This window comes from Bufo gargarizans, chromosome 4, assembly GCF_014858855.1.
Source record: "Bufo gargarizans isolate SCDJY-AF-19 chromosome 4, ASM1485885v1, whole genome shotgun sequence".
Classification (NCBI taxonomy): Eukaryota; Metazoa; Chordata; class Amphibia; order Anura; family Bufonidae; genus Bufo; species Bufo gargarizans.
The window spans coordinates 509,040,855-509,053,218 of record NC_058083.1 but is presented as its reverse complement, the minus strand read 5'-3'; the positions used below and the strand labels follow the sequence as shown (position 1 = coordinate 509,053,218).

Below are 12,364 nucleotides of genomic sequence, written 5' to 3'. Positions count from 1 at the left end.
GAAGCAGAATGTCTAATATGTACCGGAGTGAAATACGACGGTTCTGGTTTAATAGATGAAAATATAATGACCTCCTTTTATAAATAAAAGAGAAAGTCAAGAACCTCAGAAGAAGTCAGAACTTGTTAATTATACAAAGTCTTAATATCTCCATCCCCAGTGTTATTAAAAAAACATAGCATCATTAGAAAAATTAAGCTGGGGAAAAAAAATGAAGGCGCAGCTTTGTAAATATCCAGTGGAAATTAGCTGCAAAGACAGAGGAATTCTGGATCAAAAGCGGGTAATCATCTTTAACCGTGCCCCAGGGCGCTCATTTGTAAAATATGATTTGCTCGTTGACTATCTCTCATTTTACTGCTTGCAGTGGAGCATTCTGTATTAATGGGGTGAGATCATTTACTAGTATAACTTAAAAAGCCTCTTTTGATTATTAAATGTTGCATGCGATGACGGTAATTACAGAGCTGACAACTCAGACATTAATGGCGTACCTTCTTCCTTGACCTACTGGTGCCACACACGTCAGGTGTTATAAAAAACACTCAGGATTTCGAGGCAAGGAAGAAAAACCCACAATGGTAACTGAAATAACTGAAAATGACAAACGTAATAATAAATAAAGATTTTTCTGAAATTCAACTAGTGAAAATCAGACACTGCTATTGAATCATTTTAATAAATAGACTAACGAAACTGGCCTGATGGTATCCATAACTTAATATTTTGTTGCACAAGCTTTTGAGACAATCACTGTAATCAAGTGATTTCTGTAACTCTCAATGAGACTTCTGCCCCGGTCCACAAGTATTTTGTCCCACTCCTCGTGAGCAGACTGCTCCAGCTGTCTCGGGTTGCCTTCTCCAGACTGCATGTTTCAGCTTCTTCCGCAGATGTTCAATAGGATTTAGATCGGGCCTCACAGACGGCCAATGCTTTGCTCTTAGCCATGAGCTGTGTCTTTTGGGTCATTATCCTGTTGGAGGATCCATGACCTGCAACTGAAACCAAGCTTTCTGACACTGGGCTGCACATTTCGCACCAGATTCCTTCATAGTCTTGAGATGTCCTTGTATCCTGCACAGATTCTAGACACCCTGTGCCAGATGAAGCAAAGCAGACCCAAAACATAACTGAGCCTCCTCAATGTTTCTCAGTAGGTACAATGGGGGAGATTTATCAAACTGATGTAAAGTAGAACTGGCTTAGGTGCTCATAGCAACCAGATTCCAGCTTTCATTTTCCAAAGGAGCTGTGAAAAATTAAAGGTGTAATCTGACAGTTCTACTTAACACCAATTAGATAAATCTCCTCCAATGGTCTTTTCTTTGTAGGCTTCATTTTTGCATCTGCGAACATAGAGCTGATGCGACTTGCCAAAAAGCTCCAGTTTGTCTCATCTGTCCAAAGGACATTCTACCAGAAGCTTTGTGACTTGTCAATAGGCATTTTGGCAAATTCCAGTCCCGCTTTTTTATGATTTGCTTTCAACAGTGGTTGAAACAAGTTCACTTTGGCTAAGACAGCGACGGATGGCACGATCTGACACTGATGTACCTTGACATTGGAGTTCACCTCTAATCTCTTTGCAAGTTGTGCTTTTTGGTTACCATCCGTATTATCTATCTCTTCAATTTGTAATCAGTTTTCCTCTTGTTACCATGTCCAGGGAGCAGGGCCGGCGCTTCCATAGAGGCAAGGGGGGCAATTGCCCCCGGGCCCCCGAGTCCTTAGGGCCCCCCCCGCGCCGGCCCGCAACTAACTTTAGGCAGGCAGGACAGTCAGTGTCACCCGGAGATGAGCGCTTCCATAGTGGAAGCGCTCATCTCCAGCCATCTGTATCGCCATCCTCAAGACAGCGATACAGATGGCTGTGCGGCAGGGGAGGGAGAGGTGTGTCCCTTTCCCTTCCTCTTATAGGCTGCAGGCACTAGGCCGGCAGCCTATTAGAGGCCAGCACAGGCGGCGCAATGACGTCATCGCGCCACCTGAGCCCTGAGCCGTACACAGCGCGGGACACAGGCCGGAAGAGGCCTGCATCACATCGCTGCCAAGGAGGTAAGTATACGTGTTTTTTTCTTTTCTTTTTTTTCTGTACAATACTGGTGGCTACTGGCAAATGATAGGGGGGCCCCTATGGCTAGTGGCACATGATAGGGGGCCCTATGGCTAGTGACACATGATAGGGGGGCCCTATGGCTAGTGGCACATGATAGGGGGGCCCTATGGCTAGTGGCACATGATAGGGGGGCCCTATGGCTAGTGGCACATGATAGGGGGGCCCAATGGCTAGTGGCACATGATAGGGGGGGCCCTATGGCTAGTGGCACATGATAGGGGGGGCCCTATGGCTAGTGGCACATGATAGGGGGGGCCGCCTATGGCTACTGGCACATGTTGATGGGGGGCTCAGGCTACTGGCACATGATAGGGGGGCCCTATGGCTACTGGCACATGATAGGGGGGCCCTATGGCTACTGGTACATGATAGGGGGCCCTATGGCTACTGGCACATGATAGGGGGGCCCTATGGCTACTGGCACATGATAAGGGGGCCGCCTATGGCTACTGGCACATGTTTATGGGGGGCTCAGGCTACTGGCACATGATTGGGGGGCATCTATGAGGGCACATTTTACTGGCACATTATTGGGGGACATCTATGGGGGCACTTCTTACTGGCACATTTTTGGAGGCACAATAGGGGCATCTACTGAGGCCACAAAGAACGGTTATTTTATATGGGGGCTCTGTATAGGGGCATTTTATACTGGGACACATTGTGGTGGGTACTATGGGGAAGGGGGGAGAGGACTACTACGGGGGCACTGAGAAGGGGTATTTTATGCTTACAAATTATGGGAGACACTGAGGGCATCTACTGGCGCACTATATATCAGGCATTTTATACTGGTACATTATGGGGGGCACTAGGGGGAGAGGAGCACTATGGGGGCATTTACTGGGGTCACTATATAGGGGTATTTTATACTGGCACATTATGGAGGCACTATGGGGACATTAGCTCAACTGGGGGCATTACAGGGGGGTATTTTTTGCACTGACACATTTCTACTGGGGGGGGCATTATGGTGGGCGTTATTACTCCCCCATGGTATGAGCCCCCTAGTAGCAGCACCAGCCTCTCCCTGCTCTGATATCCCTCTGCCCCTTCTCCAAATTCTTATTATGAAATCTTTCTCATTAGGATAAAGCACAACATCAACTCCGCCGAGCCCCCGGCCAATGTGTGGAAGTGGCATCCGAGATCCCCAAGGGCCAAGTAACTGTAAGTTTTCATATGAAATATCTTTATGTTATATACATATAGGGCCAGATTTATCATGACAGCTCACTCCACTTTCACATATGGCTAAAGTCAGTTTTAGCCAAGTCAGATATATGATTGGCCCTTTAAGACTGTAATAAATGTGGTTTGACGGTAGCAGCTTATCCGTCAGTAAGCAGCTTTACAAAAGTCGCACATCTTTACGAAAAAGTTGCACGTTTTTATGAAAAAGTCGCATGTTCTATTAAAAAGTCGCATAAGATAAGCATGGTCCTCACTGGAGTGAAATTGCGACTTTTTTGCGACTTTTTAAATAGTCCCAATAGTAAATCTGTCTAGATATTCATTTACATAAGAAAACACGCCCACTTTCAGAAAACTGGTGAGCATAGTGCAGAGCAGAAAAAAGTCGCAAATTTGTGCGCAGTTTTAGCGTTTGGGATTTTTTGGGGACTTTTTCACTCCATTATTCTGACCTGAGCTAATGATAAATCTGGCCCATAGTCTCCACCGTGCCACACAATATACAGTATACCGCTACACTGTGCCACACAATATACAGTATATCTCTACACTGTGCCCCAAAATATACAGTTTCTTCTGTAAAAGTCATCAAGTGTCATGGGGGGGGGGGGCCCTTATTGTTTTTCGCCCCAGGGCCCCATTTCACCTAGAACAGGCCCTGACAGGGAGGTTGGCTACAGTCCCGTAGACCTTAAACTTCTGAATAATATGTGCAACTGTAGTGACGGAAACATTAAGCTGTTTGGAGATGGTCTTATAGCCTTTACCTTTAACATGTTTGTCTATAAAAAAAATTCTAACCTCCTGAGAAAACCCTCTCCTTAGCTTTCTTTGGTCCATGTTCAGTGTGGCATACACCATGATACCAAACAGCACAGTAACTACTTTTCATCCTTTAAATAGGCAGACTGACTGATTAGAAGTTTGAAGACACCTGTGATGCTAATTACAGGACACACCTTAGCTTTACATGTCCCTATAGTCAGATTATTTTCAGGAGTATTATCATTTTTGTCCAGGCCAGTTTCATTAGTATGTTTTTAAATTTTTATTATTCTGTTGAACTACAATTCAAAAGCAATGTCTGATTTTCATTAGCTGATTTTCAGTAAATTTGTATTTATTATTACTTTTGTCAGTTTCAAGGTATTTCAGCGACCATTGTGGGTTTTTCTTTCTTTAACAGAAGGGTACCAACAAATGTGCAGTCTCATCAAAACATATTTGGCTTATATATTAAAGGGTTTATGCCACGTTTTATACCCATGCACTATCCACAGGAATGAGTATAAGAGTCTGAAGGGTGGGCGTCTGACCGATCACTAGAATGGGGGTGGTGTTTCATCCCATATGAATGGAGCATTGGTTAAACATGCTCACCGCTGATCCATTTATTTCTTTGGGACTGTGGAGGAGAGGCTGAATACAGCGCTTGGCAATCCCTGGAAGGCCGATAAGGATGGATGGAATGGCAGCGCACAAGCTTGACCATCGCTCTGTTCATATGGGGAGACAGAGGACCCCGTTATCATCAGTGGAAGTTCCAGCAGTTGGACCCTCCCAGAAAAGACTCCTATCACTTATTCCATAACTACATGTCAAGAGAATTATATGATGACCTTTGATTATCACAGATGGAGATGACAAAATTAGCCCCAGTAGAGGTACAGCAAATTTCTGGGAGTTACATACATATTGAATTTGACAGATTATAAGGTGTATGGACATAAAGTGGGAAAATTTACATTCTCCTTATGCCTCTTTTTGCTGTGGAAACGTTGCAAATCCATTGGATTTGTGACTTTTTAATGCATTTGTGACTTTTCTATTTGCAATCTGCACTTTACGCCTCCCTCCCCAAGGCTACTAAAACATGGCGATGGCGGAATGAGAATATTGCAAGGGCGGGGCTATCGGCCCTGGCTAATTCATAATTATTTATACCAGAAACAGGTGTAAAAAACACACTTAGGCCGAATACACTATACGAGTGTATTACTGTAGTGCAGCGGCAGCATGAAGCGCACGGTGTCATAGCAACCAATGACGCCGTGCGCTCCTGCTCTGAACAGGAATCCAGCCCGGCATAGCCACGGACTGCTCTCGGCCATGGAACACGCCCGTGTGCATTCGGCCTTACTAGAATGCAAATCAACAGGGAAACCTCTGAGAACGTAAGGAATGCTGAGAAAACTTTTAAAGACAGCAGAATTATGATTGCAGCTCTTAAGTACATTACATATTATAATTCAGGATCAGTTTTCCAGTAATTATATAGGAAATGTACAGCAAATATTAATATCCAGATAACGAATTACTAACCTTAGTCCTGTTAACACACTACATGTATAGGTGATACATAGGTGATACAGTCTATACAACACTCAAGACTGTGGTAAAAAATCTGTGGTTTCCAAACTGGGTTCCTGGTAATACCAAGAGTTGTCACTTTATACAGTATGGATGAGGTAGAGTTACAAAGTGGATGTGGGTTCGCTGTGTCACTTGAACAGATTTGGGTTGAGGCTACTCCTAAGAGCGTTATCTAAGTGGCTCTCCAGGTCTTTACCTTTTAACCCCTATGCAGGGATCTGCACAGACAAAGTGGGGATGGTGATTCTTATTAAAACTTAACTTTTAATTCATTTGATAGAATAAAGTCCCTAGATATTCTTATTTGATAACAAAAAAGTGCATGATAACACAAAGGATAGTGAATAACGCGGTGCACGGCGGCACCTAAGATAACCGGTAGTCCTACCGTATTGCTGGAGTCCTCCGGTTTTTGTAGATATTCAGTAAATGTAATATTACTGAGGGAAGAGCAGTCAGCGCTGGATGGGGGTATTAGTGGGTTCTAGGTCCCTAGACAGCCCTAAGATGTGAGTGCTAGCGTGACCCTAGCGTCCTATTCACGGGATCTGGACTCAGCTATAGGGGAACCACCAGGCTGCTACCTCTTGGAGAAATCTCTGTGTTAGAGAATGCTGATCCACAAGGGTAAAAAGAACTAGGTGTAGGGCACCAACGGATTGGGAAAATTCATAGTTAGAGACAGGCCGAGGTCAGGCAGGCAGAGTTTGCCTAATCCAATAAACAGTCCAGGGTCAGTCAGAGTGGGTAGCTAAGGCTCAGAATGAAAATCAGGCAGAGGTCAGGCAGTTAAATCAGGAAAACAAGCAGAAGTCGGTACATGGGCAGACAAACGTATCAACAGCACACCTTTATAGGAACCTAGCAAACTAGCACCTATTGCACAGGCTCCTTCCCATAGGCATAGGCACCTTAAGAGCTGGAGGAAGGGTGTGCACACACCCTATGGCCAGAGCAGGTTCAGGTCTCATCCTGCAAAAGGAGAGGAATGCCAGCAAGAAGCAGGAGAGAAGAGTGGCTGCGGATGTGGACCTCTGCCGTAACAGGTAGCGGCTTTTCCATTTTAAAATGGATGGGTATTACTACTTTGAACTATAGAAGTGACCTAGTTAAAGTGAAACTCCAGTGAAAGTTATGGTTTACTATATGGCTTCTTGGCAATCATGATGTCTGATATCATTGTTGCCTCCATGGTTGTAGTAAGCCAAATAATGAAATATCAGTCAGAATGTATTGGATCCGTGTACAGTAACAGTCCAGGAATAAACTCAGAAACTACTTTTTAAACTTTAGTACTGTTACTGAATCGACTTCAGGCTGCATCCTGCTCCCAGATATTGCCTACCAATCTTTTCTGCCCCTCCCTACAGTTGGCTGAAGTTTGAAGACTGCACGTACCATGCTGCTGTACAGGCACCTCGTGTGTGTCTATGTCTCTCCTGTGTCCAGCTGACAGTTAGGAATAGGTTGGGACATAGAAGAGGTGTTCCCTGCAGACAGTGATTCCTACAAGATGATGGACAGAAGCTCAGACTTGCAAGGCTTGTAGAGGGGGACTACAAGATGATGGACAGAAGCTCAGACTTGCAGGGCTTGTAGAGGGGGACTGGATTATTTCCTTCTAATCAAGTTTGAGATGAGATGGGGGAAATGGAAGAACACTGATAATGTGGTCTAGGTTTGGGAGTGGTCGGAATGATGTCATGTGTCTGTAGGATTTTTCATTTTTACCTGTCTTCCTGGAAACCCTTCGTCCATTCTTGTCTCTTCAGTTCTTCTCGGGCCTCTTCCAGGGAACTGAATGATGTTGCTACTCTTAGGGTTGGCTCCAAAGGCTTGTAGCGTTGTTGAAGTACTTCAGCTGGGTCACGGAATGGACCCTATAGGAAAGTTGAATCATTAGAATTGGAAGTTCAATTTACATAGTATATTTTTAATGCAAACCCCCATATAAAAGTATTAAATATCTTCACTTCATCAAAATAACTGCACAAATATAAGTAAAATGTTACCCTTCATTTAATAAAGAATGGTGTAACTAGCACATTTCTAAATCACTTCATTTAAAGGGAACCTGTCACCAGGATTTTGGGAATACAGTTGAGGACATGGGTTGCTAGATGGCCGCTAGCACATCCGCAATACCCAGTCCCCATAGCTCTGTGTGCTTTTATTGTGTAAAAAAAACTATTTGATACATATGCAAATTGACCTGAGATGAGTCCTGTACGTGGGATGAGTCAGGGACAGGACACATCTCAGGTTAATTTGCATATGTATAAAATCGTTTTTTTTTACACAATAAAAGCACAGATAGGCTATGGGGACTGGGTATTGCGGATGTGCTAGCGGCCATCTAGCAACCCATGTCCTCAGCTCTGTACACAAAATCCCGGTGACAGGTTCCCTTTAAGAATGAGCCTGCATCCACCTGAAAAAACTGTAAAGTCATGGTCACAGGGTCTCACTTCCACCTAAGTTCCAGTCCACTGCCTGTTGTCAGACAAGATCTGTCCCTAGTACCATAGACACAGAAGACGATTCACAGGAAATGGGGGGGTGTCAGAGCTGGCTGAGATCCTGAGCCTGATAAAAGAACTGACTTCTACACAGCTTCTGAAGATTATAGGAGAATCCTGTGTGTCTGTAACTGTGATCTCCCCTCCTCATCTGTTCTGTGAGCTTCAGAGCTGAAAATAAACATAGTGGGAAGTAAGAATAAGAACGTCACAGAAGTACAGTTCTGGCAGATTTCACAGAAGGTAGACACCCCCTGCTTCTTAGTGAAATGCATCTATCTGTGCAACTGAAACAGGGACTAATGTGGCTGAAAGAGACATTAGGAAAGCCCAAAAAGGCCTGTTACTTCACAGTTATGACTGTACAAAGAAGAACGGCCATCATGTAAACTTTTAAAAACTCATGTACACTTTAAAGGAGCGTTTCTGCTTTGAACAATTCCTTTTTGTTAAAAAGATCCACTGATGATCAGCAGATCACAGGTCATCTGTCACGGATGGTGTAACAGAAAACAAGAAGTTACAAATAAGGATCCGACTGGCTTGATCCGATACTAAGGAACGAAAGGGTGACCTCTATTTAAGCCCTGAAACTCTCCCTGTCTTCTCAACCCATGCAAAGATCTCTATGATAGAAAATTGCATGCCCTCGTGCCTCGACTGTATGACACCTGAACACCCTATAATAGTGAGGGGACACGACCACCGGCTCCCTACACTTAATACGGAGGGAGTCAGGGTCACCTAGGATCAAGCAAACAGGAAAACACAAATCAATGAACAGACTTATCTGTAGAAGCCTCAGTTATAGCATCCAGCATGTACACACTCCAGGAACTTGTATAAACCGCAAAGTGATGCAGTATGGGAGGGGATTTAAAGGGATGCAATCAGTGCAACTAGATGACAGCTGAGAGAGGGAAACGAGATGACAAAACTGAAAGCAAAACAAAAGAACCTCAAGCAGGAGGTTCTGAAGAACGTCTGTCAGAGCTTCTCAGATGTCTGGCGGTGACATCATCCCACTGTTAAAACCCTCAGGAGCCAGATATTAAAGGGCACCAATCACTTTAACAAATATCTTACATTTCATATGGATATGTCAGAAGTTTTGACAGGTGCAAGTCTAAGGGCTGAGAGCTGTGAGCCTTTGTTTCTGTTTGGCTCTGTTCTCCGAGTGAGCAGTAAATGGTTCATAGAATTCCATAGACTTAAGTCTGCACTCTGCTTATCTGCTCTTTGAGGAGAGTTGGGCAGACCTAAACCGGATAGATAGATAGATAGATAGATAGATAGATAGATAGATAGATAGATAGATACATCCCCTACAGTTAGTGATTATCCTCTAACAACCCTAGGTGACATACAGAATGTATCTTGACTGCTCCATATTCTAATAGCTTGTCAGTAACCAGTCACAGCTGGACGGGAAGTGAAGATGAAGGAAAAGGAACGATTCACGCCTCATTTCTGCTCACTTATGTTTTACATTAATAGAAACCAATAATAGGAACCAGTTACCATAAAAGTTATAGACCGTAAATAACACAAATGGCAAATAAGTATCAGCGAGCAGTCTCCGCTCCTGCCACAGATGGGCTGGAAGGTTGTTACATCTGAGGATCCTTTATGGAGAGATTCTTTATGTCGACTTCTGTCCTAGTAAAACGCAGTTTGATATTTAAATAGTTCTGTCAATGTCGGGGGCGGATGTGCGGTATTCATAGGCAATGTGTATAACGGGTGACATTCCAAGGATAAGCAACCACCAAACCACCAAAACATGAAAAAACTACTAAAAAGATGAAAAACACCGCTTTTTAGTATAGAAGACTATAATCATTCTCACCTACCGCTCTTAAGCTGGCCATACACATTAGTCGTTGGCCAAACCCGCTGAGAATGTATATGAGGAGCTCCCAATTCTCCCCTGACATCATCTGGCGGAGTGAACATTTTCACCTGATCCTTTTGTTTTCCAGAAAGATAAGCCGCCACCAGAAGTATCTGGCAGCGACTTTCTCCACTTTCCCCTTAAAATACACACATTCGGCCGGTGAAGCCGGGAGAGAGTCCTGTAGTGGAGGAGTCCTGTGGAATTCAGTATCCATGAGTTATGTACATAACTAAACATGTGTCGGTCATGTGATCTCAATGAGTCATGTGACCCGTGCCACTCAATTAGCATCAGGGTTCAGCGATATTGGATTTGTGTTGGGTCCCATGGCATATTATGGTTAGTGTTGAGCGAACTGAAGTTCAAGAAATAGACTTCAATCTGAATTTCATGAAAATTCTATTCGCCACGAAGCTGAATTACCTCGTGCTGCACGGTAACGAATCAATTTTCCCTAAAATGGCGGTAAAAATAAATCCATACTCACCTCATCTATTTGAGCATGAAGAGTCCACTGCGGCCATCTTGATTGAAGATCCTGCGTGAAATCTCGTGTGCAGTGATGTATGATGTCACCACGCCGGTGTCACCAATCCAGTGCTGGATCTTCAATCAAGATAGCCACGGCTGACTCTTCTCGATCAAATGGATAAGGCGGGTATTTTTCTTTTTTTTCCCCACAGATTAACCCCTGACAGTCTTCAATGGTCATCTCAGATGCTGCGATCAGTGATGAACGCGGCATCTGAAGGGATAAATGATGGGGGTTTGGCGCAATTGCCATTCCCCCTCTTTGCATCCGCTACAAAAAAAATGCGCTTCACCAACGAGGTAATTTGTCACAAATTTACTTTTTGAAATTCCGCTAAGCAGCCGAATCAAATCTGTAACAATGGTCTTTCCAGTAGTCCATGGATGCATCCTATGAATTGGCCCAGCACATGAACCATATGATCGACACAATATTCCACCCTATCTATTAAGGTCTTTGGTGCACTACAGGGGTGCAATAAACAGACCTGGATTTATAGAAAATTAAGCCAGGTCAAAAAGTAAGCAGTGTGCTACTGCCATATATAATATATACACCTTTTACATGAATATTTATACCCAAATACTGCTAACAATGCCAACAATACTCATATACAGTGACAACAAAATAGTACCCACATAACAGTGCCCCAAATAAAACTACCATTCAGTGCTAAATAATACTGCCATACAATGCCTATATGGTAAAGTAGTAATGGCGATGTCCTTGGTGTACTAAGGCAGTAACGGTTTGCTTGTTCCACTCTCCCCACTGAATAGTGGCCAGAGGCTTTTTGCTTTGGTTAATAAAGGGAATATGGACAGGAACTGTAATGGAGACAACTCCTTTAAGCAAGGTGCAGACAAAACTACAAGGTCAAAGCAAGTTTGGTCCTAAAGATGGCCCTATACTGAGGGTAATACTGTCAAAACTATTCTACCTGTATGGTTACATGCTTACCATATACTAATGGCCTACCTGTGGTTTCTTTTTGCCAATCGGAGGAAGAGGTTGGGTGATTGGGAATGAATAGGGGTGTCTGCAATCTGACCAATCCACAAAGTCCCCATTGTTGTCCTTCTCTGGATGTTCTCGATGGCTCAGAGGTCTTGCTCTTTGTAGCCGAAACTCCATTTCATCCGGATATTGTCTATAGGGTGAATTGTAGACACCTGGGATCTTAGAGAAAACACAAAAACTATTACAGAAATGTAGAAAATATGATGTTAGGCTCATGTACAAATAGAGCAGGCAAATAGTGTAAAGATAAAGGGGGTAATTTATTAAACAGAAATACATATTTCTGGCGCGGATTGCGATGCAAAGGTCCTTTGTGCCACAATCTGCGACTTCTCTCCACTCACCCTAAGTCTCAAAAAGTATGCAGGTCCGTCTCATTTACCATTTTCTATGCCTGTTTTAGGCATAGAAAATGGTCTAAATGTAAGACAGCTAGGAACGTGTCTAACATTTAGAAGCGGCGGTGGATCGGACATGTTATGTAGAGTCTGGTGCCTGTACATAACTGCGGCAGATCCACCGCCAGCGCAGGGCTTTAATAAAACTTGCATCTAAAACACCAGTCTTAATAAATGTGCCCCAACATATCTAATCCCAGAAAGTCTCATAATCAGGTCAACTAGGCTACCTGAAAATGGAGGTTCAAGAGCCAACCACTGGCATAATACCACTGAGTCATGGTCAGTAGACCTTCAAGGATCTTTAGCAGT

General features: G+C 43.7%; 1 protein-coding gene across 1 annotated transcript in view; it reads right to left on the bottom strand.

Moving 5' to 3' along the window:
• SPATA17 (spermatogenesis associated 17) overlaps window positions 1–12,364 on the bottom strand; it is a 216,913-nt gene that overhangs the window by 83,629 nt on the left and 120,920 nt on the right. Inside the window, exons 7-8 of the mRNA XM_044288798.1 lie at window positions 11,613–11,813; window positions 7,418–7,566 (exon numbers count right to left, since the gene is read on the bottom strand). Of these exons, the coding sequence (XP_044144733.1) occupies window positions 7,418–7,566; window positions 11,613–11,813 (350 nt within the window). The remainder of the gene's footprint in view (window positions 1–7,417; window positions 7,567–11,612; window positions 11,814–12,364) is intronic.